This window comes from Canis lupus, chromosome 28, assembly GCF_048164855.1.
Source record: "Canis lupus baileyi chromosome 28, mCanLup2.hap1, whole genome shotgun sequence".
NCBI lineage: Eukaryota > Metazoa > Chordata > Mammalia > Carnivora > Canidae > Canis > Canis lupus.
Genome location: NC_132865.1, coordinates 6,397,610 through 6,412,409, shown reverse-complemented (window position 1 = coordinate 6,412,409; position 14,800 = coordinate 6,397,610). Strand labels below are relative to the sequence as shown.

General features: G+C 36.3%; 1 protein-coding gene across 8 annotated transcripts in view; it reads right to left on the bottom strand.

Moving 5' to 3' along the window:
• The window catches only part of NBN (nibrin), a 61,460-nt gene that overhangs the window by 10,824 nt on the left and 35,836 nt on the right, over nucleotides 1-14,800 (bottom strand). For 7 of the 8 annotated variants that reach the window (XM_072803973.1, XM_072803975.1, XM_072803977.1 and 4 more), the window contains exons 10-14: nucleotides 14,018-14,293; nucleotides 11,858-12,284; nucleotides 4,121-4,192; nucleotides 3,259-3,414; nucleotides 244-357 (exon numbers count right to left, since the gene is read on the bottom strand). In XM_072803973.1, the coding sequence (XP_072660074.1) occupies nucleotides 244-357; nucleotides 3,259-3,414; nucleotides 4,121-4,192; nucleotides 11,858-12,284; nucleotides 14,018-14,293 (1,045 nt within the window). The remainder of the gene's footprint in view (nucleotides 1-243; nucleotides 358-3,258; nucleotides 3,415-4,120; nucleotides 4,193-11,857; nucleotides 12,285-14,017; nucleotides 14,294-14,800) is intronic. The other variant, XM_072803974.1, reaches the window with a different exon arrangement.

The window sequence follows — 14,800 nt, the reverse complement described above, 5'->3', positions numbered from 1 at the left end:
TCTTTTCTCTCCTTTACATTAGGATGTAAAATTCATTTTTTTTTAAGATTTTATTTTATTTATCTGAGACAGAGAGAGAGCAGATGAGTAGGAGGAAGGGTAGAGGGAGAAGCAGACTCTCTGCTGAGCAAGGAGCTGGACGAGGGGCTTGACCTTCATCTAGGGTCTCTCATTTGCTCTAAGGAAACCATGAGGGACCAAAATGTAAACCAAGCAAGTCACCAGGCCCCATTTCCTACTGACCTCCATTTCCTGCCTTAACCATTCTTCTAATTCTGTATTCTTCCGAGCATGATGAGCTACTAGATCTGATCCTCCAATGATGCGTGGAAGTTTTCCTGCTCCAGGAAATGTGACCTGTTAAATAGTAAAAGTTTTAAGGTTAAATGCATTAACAAATTAAGACCGTCTCATTTTTTTTTTTCTTATTTTAGAAAGGGAATGAGTGTGTGAATGAGTGGGGAGGGGAGGGGAGGGGTGGGGCAGAGGGAGAGAGAGAATCTCAAGCAGACTTGCTGCTGAGCAGAGTATCCAATGTGGAACTTGATTTCATGACCTTGAGGTCATGATCTAAGATGAAATCAAGAGTCAGCTACCAAGCCAGCTAAGCCACTCAGATACCCCTAAGATCATTTTTTAAAAAGCTTAATAAAAATTAAAGAGTATTAATTACATATAACTGCCAAAAATGTTTATATCCTATAAATGAAAGTGAGTGAGAGATAAGTAAGTATGCTAGACCCATGTTTTTGCCCTATTTTTTTGGCTATTGCTATACCCAGATTTAGATATGTCACTGGGATTTATGTACCAAGAATTTAATTAAGATTTTAACTGGAAGTTTTATTAAAAAATGGCCTTAGCTCATCATTTAGCATTTGAAGCAACTTAAGGTGAATATATAAAGTATATTTTGTTCTAAAGGTTTCTTTTTTTTTATAAGATTTTATTTATCTATTCATGAGAGACAGAGCAAGACAGAGACCCAGGCAGAGGGAGGAGCAGGCTCCCTGCAGGGAGCCCAATGTGGGACTCGATCCAGGGATTCTGGGATCACACCCTGAGCCAAAGGCAGCCGCTCAACCACTAAGCCACCTAGGCGTTCCTCTTCTAAAGATTTCAAAGTTTAAGCTTTGTCTAGAACTCATGAAAATGTACGTCTTTAAAACTTTCCAATCAAGGCACCTGGGTGGCTTTGGATCAGCTTGTGACCCCGGGGTCCTAGGATCGAATCCTGTATCAGGCTCCCCACAGGGAGCCTGCTTCTCCCTCTGCCTCTGTCTCTGGGTCTCTCATGGATAAATAAAATCTTTTTTTATTTTTTATTTTTATTTTTTTTACATTTTTATTTATTTATGATAGTCACAGAGAGAGAGAGAGAGAGAGAGAGAGAGAGAGAGGCAGAGACATAGGCAGAGGGAGAAGCAGGCTCCATGTACCGGGAGCCTGACGTGGGATTCGATCCCAGGTCTCTAGGATCACGCCCTGGGCCAAAGGCAGGCGCCAAACCACTGCGCCACACAGGGATCCCTGGATAAATAAAATCTTTAAAAAATAAAAGTTTCCAATTTATGTATCTCTAGTAAAAGATGCTAGAGATGACGACAGTTTATATTTTTAATTAAAATTTTAATTGTTTATCAATAAACAGGTGCTAAAAATATTGTGAAAATGCAAATGAAGCACACTGCTAATATTTTATTTAGGAAATAATAAAACCTTAATATCTATGGGACATACCTTTAAAATTTCAATATATGAAGTGGAAAGGGAATTTATTTATATTTATTTTTTTATTTGAGAGACAGAAAGCATGAGCAGGGGGAGGAGCAGAGGGAGAAGCGGGCTCCCTGCTGAGCAGGGAGCCCAATGAGGGGTTTGATCTCAGGACCCTGGGATCATGACCCTGAGCAGAAGGTAGACACCTAACCATTTAAGCCACCCAGACCCCCCCAGAAAGGGAATTTTAAATTAATTTTCATCATTAAACATACTTTAAAGACACAAAAGAGCATGTTATTGGATTCAAGTATATAAAGAAAATACATTCTTTCATTAGAGCCAATCCAGTTAAATCATCCTGCCACATAAATTTTGGTTTGAATTTTACAGTCTCAAAAAAAATTCCTTAGTCAAAGATATTAATATTTTTTAAAAGTTTAACATTTTTCCAAACTACTTTCCAGCAGTTTGTACTATTCTGTATTTCCTGATCATCCCTGGGGCCAAAAGTGAGTATTATTGCTTTATCTTTGGTAACTTCATTAATTAAAAAAAAAAAATAGTACTTCTTTTGAATTTTGATTTAACAATGAGACTTAGTAACATGATATTGAACATGAAGTAACCATACAGATAAGAATGGCCCATATGGTATTCATGAGCCACGCCTGTGGGACGGAAAAGGGTAAGTGGGTGCCATCTAAGTGGGAAATATTTCCATCTTCCACTCTAAGAGATGGAGTTTAGAAACTTTTATACACTGTCATAGTAGGTAAAAAATTAATTTAACTGACAAGTGTTACTAGTAGCTCACATTAGAGAGAAAAAGCTACAATACCTCATAGTACAGCGAGAATCACACAGATCATAGTCTAATAAAAAGCATTCTTCCACAGAAATCACCTTTGACAAAATTACTGTATTCTGATTAAATGCTTAAACATAAGATAGTGGTCAGTAGTAGATATGGAATAAGAAGCAAATATTCCAGAAAAGACAACAAAAAAATACAGACTAGGTCAGAAATATTCTTTTAAACATACTGATAAGTTAAACATCAGTTCCTAGAAGAGAAGAAACTCAGGTCTGATAACAATACTCAGGGTGCATACTTATATTTTTATATATATATATATATGTAACAGTAAAGTGCTTACTTTTCATTGTATTTAATGTGTTTAGCTCTTTCATAAAGTCCTGAGATAAAGAACCCCTTCAGGTAGACACACATCACTATTAGAAGTAGAAGGACACTATCAATTTAACCCAAAGCCTGCCTCTTAAGGTAGGGAAGGCCAGATAAACAGCACCCTTTGAAGAATTCAGTCTTGGTGAAGTCTGCTTCCAAATATGCATTATATATTTATTCACATATTCAATACCTGTCAGTTCATGTCCTTCCTACAGTAATTTTAACTGCTTTAAGCAGAAGAAATAACACCAGTTTTCAATAGGAATTGGTTCCTTAGCATCAACGGTATTCGTAAAAACATTTCAAACACTGCCCTCTTGTGATATTTTAAAGGAATATCATACCTTTTTGAATTTCTTGAAATTCTTTGGTTGATCATAATCACTATTTACACTGGATGCGTTTCTGGGGGTAGAGTTATTAACCACCAGTGATCTAAATTCAGTCAGTAACACCTTCCTTGGAAGCATATCACCATCATCCTCAAGTTCATCTTTGATCTTAAGTGGAGTTAAGATGGATACATAAGCAAAAAAAATAAGGAAAAAGAATATTATCTGTCACTTGGGAATCTACAAAAAAAAGTTCAAATACCTGAAAAAAACAGTACAAAAAAGGTTTATTTCTGGCACCTAAACTTTGTATTTGGAATCAGATCATATCTACTTCAAACCAGAAAGTTACTTACTCAAATAATATGCAATTTTAGAGATATTTATAATATATATGATAGAAGCATACAGCATTTTAATTTAGTGTATTCTAATATCATCCCAATAAATAATCTATCTTCTTGTATATATTTTCTTAGCAAGAAATCTCAGTTTTGTCTACTTTTCATTAAAACCATAAATTAGCATTATTGCACAATCTGTTCTACAAGTTCTCATCTACTATACTTAAGCTTTCTTGCTTTCTTGGATTTTTAGTAATTTTTATTTTATTATTTTTGACACCTCCAAAAATTATTAATTCTGGATACACTACCTTACTGACTGAAAGCCATTTTTTAATTGCAGATTAAATCAGCCTGAAATTCCTTCCTGCTGCTAGATAAGATTCTTTATCTCATGAAATACATCAAAATTACAGAAAGAGAAATGATTAATACTAAGAATGTAAACTGACATAAATTGATGAGACATTGGTCCTTAAGTCTGATTTTTATAAAAATAAAAGATTTTATAAAAATAAAAATTTCCTCACAGACAGTTCTTCTTTAGTTGACCACAGTGACTCACTCTTGAGCTCACATTTCTTCTCAATTTCATTTTCTTGCTAAGGAAATAAAAAATACTGTTCATAGAAATTATAAAATGGTACCTTTAAACATATTTATGTTCTTGACACAGTTATGAGACTTACAAGTAACTTTCCTAGAGAAGCTAGGAGATGAGAATAGAAATATATAGAAAAAAAGATACTGTAGTATGAGTTACAAGAGCAAAGATTTGGAAACAATATAAATTCATATAAGTTATTTTACAGTGTGAGAAATGATTATAAGTGAATAAAAAATAGCTATAGAATTTCATTAACAGTTGATTTTAAGCTTACAAAATAAGATTTCAAAAAGAAAATACCAAAATATTTACTATGGTTATCCAGTCAATAGGATTATCAACAAATTTTTATGTTTGTATTTTTTATATTTCTACATGATTATGTATTACTGTTACAGTCTAAAACAAAAACAATTTTAAAGGATTCTATCTAACTTTATGCTTAGTATTTAATTTTAAATCACCCTTAATCCAGGAAAAAGGAAAGAGGGTTACTTCAATTGCTCAAGATATCTGTGTGCAATAAAATGGAAATTGTTTTGTATACAATCATGCTCTCCTCCACATTCATATATCCGGACCAGGTTCCAGATAAAAGCATATTACACAGATGGATTTCTGAAACTGTCAGTAAAAACTATAGTCCCTTGGGATACAATAGGGGCACATACTGTTTTACATCAAATTTTGAATGATGCAGTCATAAAAACTCAGAAAAATTGTAATAGGAAAGTTGGAAAGAATGGGCAGAAAAACAAATGTACGTACTTTGTGCTTGCCTAGGAACTAAAGAGAATTAATGTTTTCATTTATCAAAAGTAAGATTAAAAATTTATACTCCAAGCCTACCATGTTACCTTTTCGCTATTTTCATATGTATCCCCCACTGGAAGTTATCACAGTCAGAGCAGTTTACTCCCCCACAGCTCGTCCCCATCCTGCTCTACTCCCTCAAACTTGCTCATCCTCTTGAGCAAGTTACTTCCTAGCTCGGCGAATCATTGCTACAAACTACTCAGGCACTCAGAGTCTAAGTTTGGGAACTATTCTATACTCTTTCCTCTCCATTTCTCAGGGTGAGTCAATCAATCACCAAGTCCTGGAGAGTCTCCCTTTTAAAGGCCTATCGAACTTACCCTCTCGACCGCCTTTCATGTTAGCACACCCACCACGTAGAATAACTGATTATAGGACACTTTGAGAAAGCTAACAAAAGGAACAGCCAAAAGAGCGGAGTAGCCCTGTGTTTTTGTCCCATTCCAATCCTAGCTAAGTGACATTGCCCAGTTACTTACTACCTCCCACTGTCAGTTTCCTAATCGGTTCAATACATTAGTGCTGCCACTTTATTGTTGGGTTGATGAAAACAGAATGGTGGTGCCAGTAAGTGGTAGGTATTACACTACTAGGCTTTGGAAGGAGAGAAGAAGAAACCTTAATTTGTAATAGGAAAGTGGAATAGGGTGATGAAAAGATGCTCTGTGGGTGCTATTCAGAAGAGGAATGTAAATAAAGATAATGCTTCATGTTTGCATTTTATGGAGACTAGGAAATTTTAAGGCCAAGACTCAGCCACAGCGGTCATATATTTATATATAAATAAGGATACATGCCTAGCAGGAGTATGTAGCCAACAGCTTTCTACTTCAGCTTGTAGAAGATCTTACAGGGGGGTGCCTGGGTGGCACAATTGGTTAAGTGTCCAATTCTTGGTTTCCGCTCAGGTCGTGATCTCAGGGTCCTGAGAGCAAGCCTCAAGATGGGCTCTGTGCTCAGCAGGGCGTATGCTTGGGATTTTCTCACTTCCTTCTCCCCCTTAGCTCCCACTCTCTCTCTCTCTCCCTCTATAAAATAAATGAATTTTTTTAAAAGAAAATCTTATAGATGTGTTAGAATCTATATTTAAATTTCAAAATAGAAAAAGAGCAGTTCTACTGTTAACATATTTTAGAAATTACCTTTCTGAAATATACGTAAGGAATCTAATGTCAAAAAGAAGTATCATATTTTTGCCTTAAAATTGCAAAAAGTTTTTTAAATGAAAGGATTAAGAATTTTTTTCCAATTATCACTTTCATAGCAAGAAAAATTAAGCACAATTCCTTTAATCCATGAGTATGTACAAGGACTTTCCAACAATAAATTCTTAAAGTGATAAAAATGGAAGAATTAAAAATAATCTCCACTGTTTGAGTAAGACTGATGAATTGCATCCAAGTCAATTTCCTGGCTGTGATACTATACTATAGTTATACAAAATGTTACAATTAGAGGATAAAGGATGAAAGGTATATTGGATCTCTCTATATAATTTCTCACAACTGCACGTGAATCAACAATTATCTCAAAATACAAAATTGTCAAAAATCATCTTAATACTGAAAGTCAAAACACTTCTGTAACAGGTTCTTACTAAAAATGTATAGTATTAGAATAAAGTGATTTAACTTTTAGTTTACCCAAAATGTATCACGATCAAATCACTATTCATACTCTTCAAAAGTCTTCTAAAACATATTTTATACTGTATTTTTTTAAAAAGATTCTATTTATTCATGAGAGACAGAGAGAAAGAGGCAGAGACATAGAGGGAGAAGCAGGCTCCAGGGGGACTTGATCCCAGACCCAGAATCATGACCTGAGCTGAAGGCAGATACTCAACCGCTGAGCCACCCAGGTGCCCCTTACACTGCATTTTTTTTTTAGAATGTTATGGATTCCAAAATAGTAAAATAAGGACAGGGAAATTATGCTGCAGAACCACAGAGCAAAATATAATGACTGTATTCCCTGATATCATTATACAGTATGTAAACCTTGGCTATTAAATGAAAGGTCTTCAATAAGTCTGAAGAAAGAGAAATTAAGGAATTGATCCCATTTATAATTGCACCAAAACCATAAGATATCTAGGAATAAACTTAACCAAAGAGGTAAAAGATCTGTACTCTAGAAACTATAGAACGCTTTTTTTTTTTTTTTTAAGATTTTATTTATTTATTCATGAGAGAGACACAGAGAGAGGCAGAGACGCAGGCAGAGGACTCCCTCCAGGGACCTGATCCCCAGATCACACCCTGAGCTGAAGGCAGAGGCTCAACCGCTGAGCCACCCAGGTGTCCCTAGAAACTACAGAACACTTATGAAAGAAATTGAGGAAGACACAAGGAGATAAAAAAATTCCATACTCATGGATTGGGAGAATAAATATTGTGAAAATGTTAATGCTACCCAGGGCAATCTACACATTCAATGCAATCCCTACCAAAATACCATGGACATTTTTCACAGAGTCTGAACACATAATTCTAAGATTTGTATGGAACCATAAAGGACCCCAAAGAGCCAGAGGAATGCTGAAAAAGAAAACTGGGATGCCTGGGTGGCTCAGTGGTTGATCGTCTGCCTTTGGCTCCAGGGGTGCTCCTGGGGTCCTGGGATCAGGCTTCTGTGGGGAGCCTGCTTCTCCCTCTGCCTCTCTCTGTGCCTCTCTCTTTCTGTCTCTCATGAATAAATAGATAAAATCCTTCAAAAAAGAAAAACAAAAAGAAAACCAAAGCTGGGGCTATCACAACCCCTGACTTCAAGCTATATAACAAAGCTGTGATCATCAAGACAGCATGTGTTGGCACAAAAACAGACACATAGATCAATGGAACAGAATAGAGAACCCAGAAATTGACATTCAGCTCTATGGTCAATTCATCTTCAACAAAGCAGGAAAGAATATCCAATGGAAAAAAGACCATCTCTTCAATAAACAGTGGTGGGAAAACTGGACAGCCACATGCAAAAGAATGAAACTGGGCCATTCTTTTAACCCATACACAAAGATAAACTCAAAAGGGACGAAAAACCTAAATGTGAAACAGGAATCCATCAAAATCCTAGAGGAGAACACAAGCAGCAACCTTTCTGACCTCAGCTGCAATAACTTCTTGCAAGATATGTCTCTAAAGGCAAGAGAAACGAAAGCAAAAATGAACTATTGGGACTTCATCAAGATAAAAAGCTTCTGCACAGCAAAGGAAACAGTCAACCAAGCTAAAAGGCAACCTAGAGAATGGGAGAAGATACTTGCAAATGACATACTAGATAAAGGGCTAATATCCAAGATGTATAAGAATTTACCAAACTTAACACTCAAAACACAAATAATCCAGTCAAGAAATGAACAGACATTTCTCCAAAGAAGACCTACAAATGGCCAACAGGCACCCAAAAAATGCTCACATCACTATCACCCAGGAAATACAAATCAAACCACAATGAGATACCACTTTATGCCGGTGAGAATGAGTAACATCAACAAGACAGGAAACAACAAATGCTGAGGAGGATGTGGAGAAAGGGGAACCTCTTAAATTGTTGGTGGGAATGCAAGCTGGTGCAGCCACTCTGGAAAACTGTATGGAGGTTCCTCAAGAAGTTAAAATAGAGCTACCCTATGACCTAGCAATTGCACTACTGAGTATTCACCCCAAAGATACAGATGTAATGAAATGAAAGAGCACCTGCACCTAAATGTGCACAGCAGCAATGTCCACAATAGCCAAACTGTCGAAGAGGCTGAGATGTCCTTTGACAGATGAGTGGATAAAGATGTGGTTTATACATACAATGGAATATTACTCAGCCAACAGAAACGATGAATACCTACCAATTACATCAACATGGATGGAACTGGAGGGTATGTGCTGAGTAAATTAGGTCAAATGGAGAAAGACAATTATCATATGGTCTCACTCATATGTGAAATATAGTAATAGTGCAAGGGACCATAAGGGAAGGAGAGGAAACTGAATGGGGAAAAAAAATCAGAGAGAAGACAAACCATGAGAGACTTTTAAGTCTGGGAACCAAACTGAGGGTTGCTGAAGTGGAGGCAGGTGGGGAGGATGGGATAACTTGGTGACAGGCATTAAGGAGGTCACATGATGTCAGGAGCACTGGGTATTATACTATATGTCGGCAAATTGAATTTAAATTAAAAAAATAAATACAAGAAAGGTCTTTTTAGATACACAAAAGACTTTAATGGTTCCTGTATCACTAGTGTGTAATGTTCATTTCCTGGTCCTCCCACTCTGGGATCTAGTGCCTGATTGCTTGGGTGACCATGAGCTCTGGGAAAATGTGCAGTCAAGACAGCAGAAATGAGCAGCCATACAGGAGGAACCAAGGAGGTCTATTATTAAAACCACAACAATTTTCAGATAGAGCTATGGCCACTGTGAGCAGTGGACCAATCTGGGATAGAATTTAAGAAAAAGAAAAAAAAAAGGCTATTAAAAACTAAAGGTGGTAATAAAACGAAAAGAGAAAGAAAATAAAAATACATCAGAAAAAAAAAACTAGAAATAAAAACAGTGGGGAGGAAGGATATGGCAAGGGAAGAGCATTTTCAAAAGTGTATCCAAAATAATATAGAGTCTAATTTTCTAAAAATTAAGTGCTTATAATATTAAGTGGTCTGAAAACAGATTTTGGAATAGTCTGAGCTAAAGTAACAATGTAAATTTGCAACACAACTAGAGTAAATCTATCTTTATAAAGAGACATAAATTTATTAAACATAAGAAATCATCTCTTGGACTTCCACTATAGGGGAAATTGCTAAACTTATAGAATAGTAACTTATAGGTTATATGAACCACTTAGTTCAATTTATCTTTTCTGTAAAGTGCCAGCTAATTTTTGATAATAAAGAACCCCTCTTTCTCTGAATTTCTCAATTTGACTAAAAGATATCTCAGTATTGGGGCAGCCCTGGTGGCTCAGTGGTTTAGCACCGACTTCAGCCCAGGGTGCAATCCTGGAGACCCAGGATCAAGTCCCATGTCAGGCTCCCTGCGTGGAGCCTGCTTCTCCCTCTGCCTGTGTCTCTGCCTCTCTTCTCTCTCTCCCTCTGTGTCTCTCATGAATAAATAAATAAAATCTTTAAAAAAAAAAAGATATCTCAGTATTCACTCTTTCTTCCTTACTTAACTAATACTCAGTTTGTTAGGGACAGCAATGCGCCAAGCTAACATTTCCCATACTCTCTTGTAGACTAAAAGTGAGGAATGGGGAGTGGTGCAGCCCAAGATTAAATTCTGGCCGAAAGCCAAAGTTACAAAGTGGGGTTTCTGAAAGAGCTCCTTAGAAAATGAGGAGGAACTCAAGTGGAAAAGCCTTTGTCCTGTCCCCTCTCCATTCTGTTTTTCCTCCCTGGAAAGTTGATGTGATGGCTAGAGGTACCACCTTGTAGAGAGAAAAACAGACACCTAAGAAATTAATACCATAGAACTTCTGAGCAGCTTTGATTACCTACGTCTGGGTTTCTTCTATAGAAAAAAAATAACCCCATCTACTTTATGCTACTGAGTTTAGAATTTTTAAAGACAGCAAAAGGAATTCTTAGCTCATGAAACGTGGAAACTTTTTCTGGGAAAATAACTGGATGTATTGCATCAGGGTCTTTGGGGTTTGGGTCTGCGTATCCACATTTTTTAAAAAGCTCACAAAAATAAATAAATAAGTAAATAAATAAATTAATAATAATAATAATAATAATAATAATGATAAATAAAAAAGCTCACCAGGGCAGCCTGGGTGGCTCAGCGGTTTAGCGCCACCTTCAGCCCAGGGTGTGATCCTGGGATCGAGTCCCACATCAGGCTCCCTGCATGGAGCCTGCTTCTCCCTCTGCCTGTGTCTCTGCCTCTCTCTCTCTCTCTCTCTCTGTCTCTCATGAATAAATAATCTTAAAAAAAAAAAAAGCTCACTAGCTGATTCTGATGCAGCTGGTCTACAGAAGGGCTTTTAGGATTCACTCAAAAGAAATAAATGATGAAGAGTCCCTCCTTCATATGAAGATGCTGGTATTTTTGCTAAAGAGGACATATACTTTGCTTTTTCAAAACATTAGTTAATAGATTTATAGTGCTTGATACACAGTAAATTCTCAACAAATTCCTATTGAATCACTATACCTTCCAATCACTTAATCCTTATCTTTTTACTTAGTCCTGTCCTTATGTAGTAGCCATTTACAGGAGAGGATAACCACAACAGTAAAGAGAGTGGAGCTAATGGACTTATAAAAAATATCAGATTATTACCTTTTAACTTCATGTGGTCCATGATTTCACTTCATGACTTACTATTCTAAAGGCAGTAGGCAACTTACTTATCCAAAAAATAGGAAATAATCTGAAGTAGTAAGACAAATTATCAACCTTCAGGAAAACAGGATAGGATATTGAAAGTCAAAATGAAAATAAAAATTCCTAGTGATGTTATACCTATTTTACCTGAAAAAAATTATTTAGTGGATAGCTTGTTTTACTAACTTTCTTCATTTTTCTGTGCTGTTTCCTCTATTAAGGTTTATCCTACTTACCATCAAGGCCAAAAGTTTGATAGTATAGTAACAGAATAGCCTGGAAATCTATTAAAACAATCATGAGTAACAATTTTATTTGCCATTTATTATATACTGTCAAAGAAGCACTATTTTTAGTATTTACCTTATCAACCAACAAATTCTTATACTTAATATTAGGTGTTGAAGATATTAACTTTTTCCTCAAGGAAATTGTACTTATACCATCATAAATATCTTTTTAACATTCAAAGTTTCTATTTGTAATGCTTCTCATTAAAAAATGTTACTTACAGATATCTCACTAGTTTTCGGTGTTGCTTCAACAAAAGTGCCATTTGTTTCTATATCCAATCTTGGCCTTTTTCTAATACTGACATCTTCCTCTTGTTTCTGAACTTTCACTCCAGTTTCTAGCTCTGGTTTTGTGTTCTTGAATAACTGATCTAATACTTCATCTTCTATGGCAAAGTCATCAATTTCCTTTCTTTTTTCTGTAGAAAGAGATTTATTGGCAGGATTTTTCACAGTGGACTTTAAATCTCTATCTGTAAGTAAATTATCTGGCTTCTTTTCCAGAGGCTTATTCTGAAATAGATGCTGCTCCTTATTTTCCCATACTGAGGGTGTAGAAGATTGTGTTTGTTCTAAAAGAGAACAAGACATTTCTATTCTTGCTGATTTGGCTGAAGAAATTTCTTGATTTTCTTCATCTCTTTCCCTTAAGATTTAAAAAACAAGAGAAGAAAGCAAAAACAAAATGAACACAGCTAAGTGATTTTGTGGTTTGGCAATATTCAGTCCCCCCATTTAATTCACAGTATTCTTGATTTTATTAATTAGTATCATTGGAAATTTAAAAAATGGGACATTTGAAAATGGCACAAACTTCATATGGACACTCATGTTTTTGTAGGACTGTCAACCCAATGGCTAAAACCATAGGGAGAGGTCTATCTTCTCTGCTAAGGCAGCAGTAGCTAATAAATCAATGTAGAGGAAAAGGCAGAAAGATACAAAAATACAAAGCACTTGTTGCCAGGAAAGAGTAGCTTACTTTGCAATATAGGGAACCTGCAGGCAGGGAAAAGTTACCTTGGGAATAAAACCTGATGGATTAGTAAGAGCTAGATTCATGATCATAAGAGTAGTTAAATCCAGAATACAGTACAGACTATATACTGCAAGTAATATGTGAATATATGACTAAGAGTTTTCTATATAATACTGTTTCATTCACTAAGTACTGAATAAGTACTTTATTCATTTAAATTGTACTAAGGTCCATAGAGAACATAAAAACACGGATCTCTGCTTCCCAGATGTTTACTAAATTTTTGTTAAATTGCAATAGTCGAAGTGATACTTTAATAATACTAATCTATTACCAGGGTACTGGACAGACTAAGAGGTTTTTGTAGTAAGTCAGGTGGTCAGAGTTTAAATTAGAGAGCTGGCAATACAATATGGAAAGGGAGGAATTTATAAAACAGTGAAAATAATCACACTGCTGTTTTGCAGGAGCAAAGGAGAAAGAGTCAAAGATTCTGACAAAATGAACTACTAACAAAGAAAACATATATTCAATGATAGAGGAGAAAAGCCTTAGGCCTATAATTTGGGAAAACAGCAAAAAATTCCTGTGGAAGTGTAGAAGTGAAGCTTAAAAGGTTAAGGTCGGACAAAAATACTGATCATCTGTAATACAGTCATGAAAACTCTGAAGGTACAGTAAAAAGCACATAAAAAGTAGCAGTAGAAAAAAGGAAAGAAGTCCTCAAAGGAGGAAAGTCAGAGAGGCGAAACAACCAGGCGAGGCCACTGCTACAAAAACCAAGACACCATTTGGAGAAGAAAGGTTCAAGAGCTGAAAAGCACCAAAAGACCCCTAGAGCTGGCAACTGTGTCAATGGCTACTTTCAAGGACATCACGTCGAGACAAAATATTGCTGGTTAAGAAATATTTCATACGGAAATGGGAGCAATAACAATAACCTCCCTTTTTGAGAAGCTTAATTGTGAGTATGAAAGATAAGAGGCAGTAGCTGGAGGAAAGAACCAAGTCCAGGGAAGGTTTTAAAAAAGTAAAAGTAAGATAGAGCTTTTGAATCGAGAAGGGGCTAGAATAATTAAAAGTGCTTGAAAATGAGAGAATAACTGAGGAAGCATGGTCCTAGAGGAAGTGAGAGAAGGCGAAGGAACTGAGGTGTGGGAAAGCTCTTCTCCAAAAGCGCAGCAAAGTGAGACAACAGGTAAGCTTAAGGTGAGCAGAAAAAAGGATGAGAGAGACTCTATCATGACCTTAGTGAAGGAGGAGACTTGGACATTTCCGAGAGGGAATGAGGTCAAAGGGTCAGTTTTGCACAAAAGCATCTTCAAGCAGAACACACTCTGTGCCATTCTACTATATTAGTATTTTCCACAGATACAGAGAGGTGTTATTTAAAAATATACCTTTTTTTGATAGAAGGCTTAAAGTAATTTTTGATGGAGTTGGTCTGCAGCTGCTGGGAAGTGTGATCTCTACTTTTATTTACACCTGAGGATTTAGTCGGTGAAAGCTGACAGGTTGGGATTTTCATCCTAACCAGAGCATTCGATACTGCTTTACTATCATCAGAGCTTATCCTGGGCGGGTCCTTCACAGTGGATGTTTCTTGTGAAGGCATTCTGAATTTTTGTTCCACTTTGGAGATTTCAATTTCTTTAGGTCTTTCACTCAAATCCATACTGTAACAGAAGAAAAGAATGCAAGGTGAAACAATCAAACTTCTAGCAATTTTTATCTAGAAACACAGTCCTCTAGATAGTACGAATGTGATAAAGCTTTAGAACATAATTTTTAGACAATAATTAAGGGAATATATGTCACTATCCCAAGAAAATTGCTCCTTTTACATTAGTGCTCCCTAAAGAAAAATGGTAACTTTCTCTTCTTCATCCCCCGTAGCACACAATGTCTGGCATACTCTATTATAAAAAACTGCCATTCAGGGGATCCCTGGGTGGCTCAGCGGTTGAGCATCTGCCTTCGGCCCAGGGCGTGATCCTGGAGACCCGGGATCGAGTCCCAAGTCGGGCTCCCTGCACGGAGAGCCTGCTTCTCCCTCGGCCTGTGTCTCTGCCTCTCTCTCTCTCTGTCTTTCGTGAATAAATAAAATCTTTAAAATAAAACAAAACAAAAAACTGCCATACAGACATGAAATATCAATCATATTGATATCAATTCTATTATAA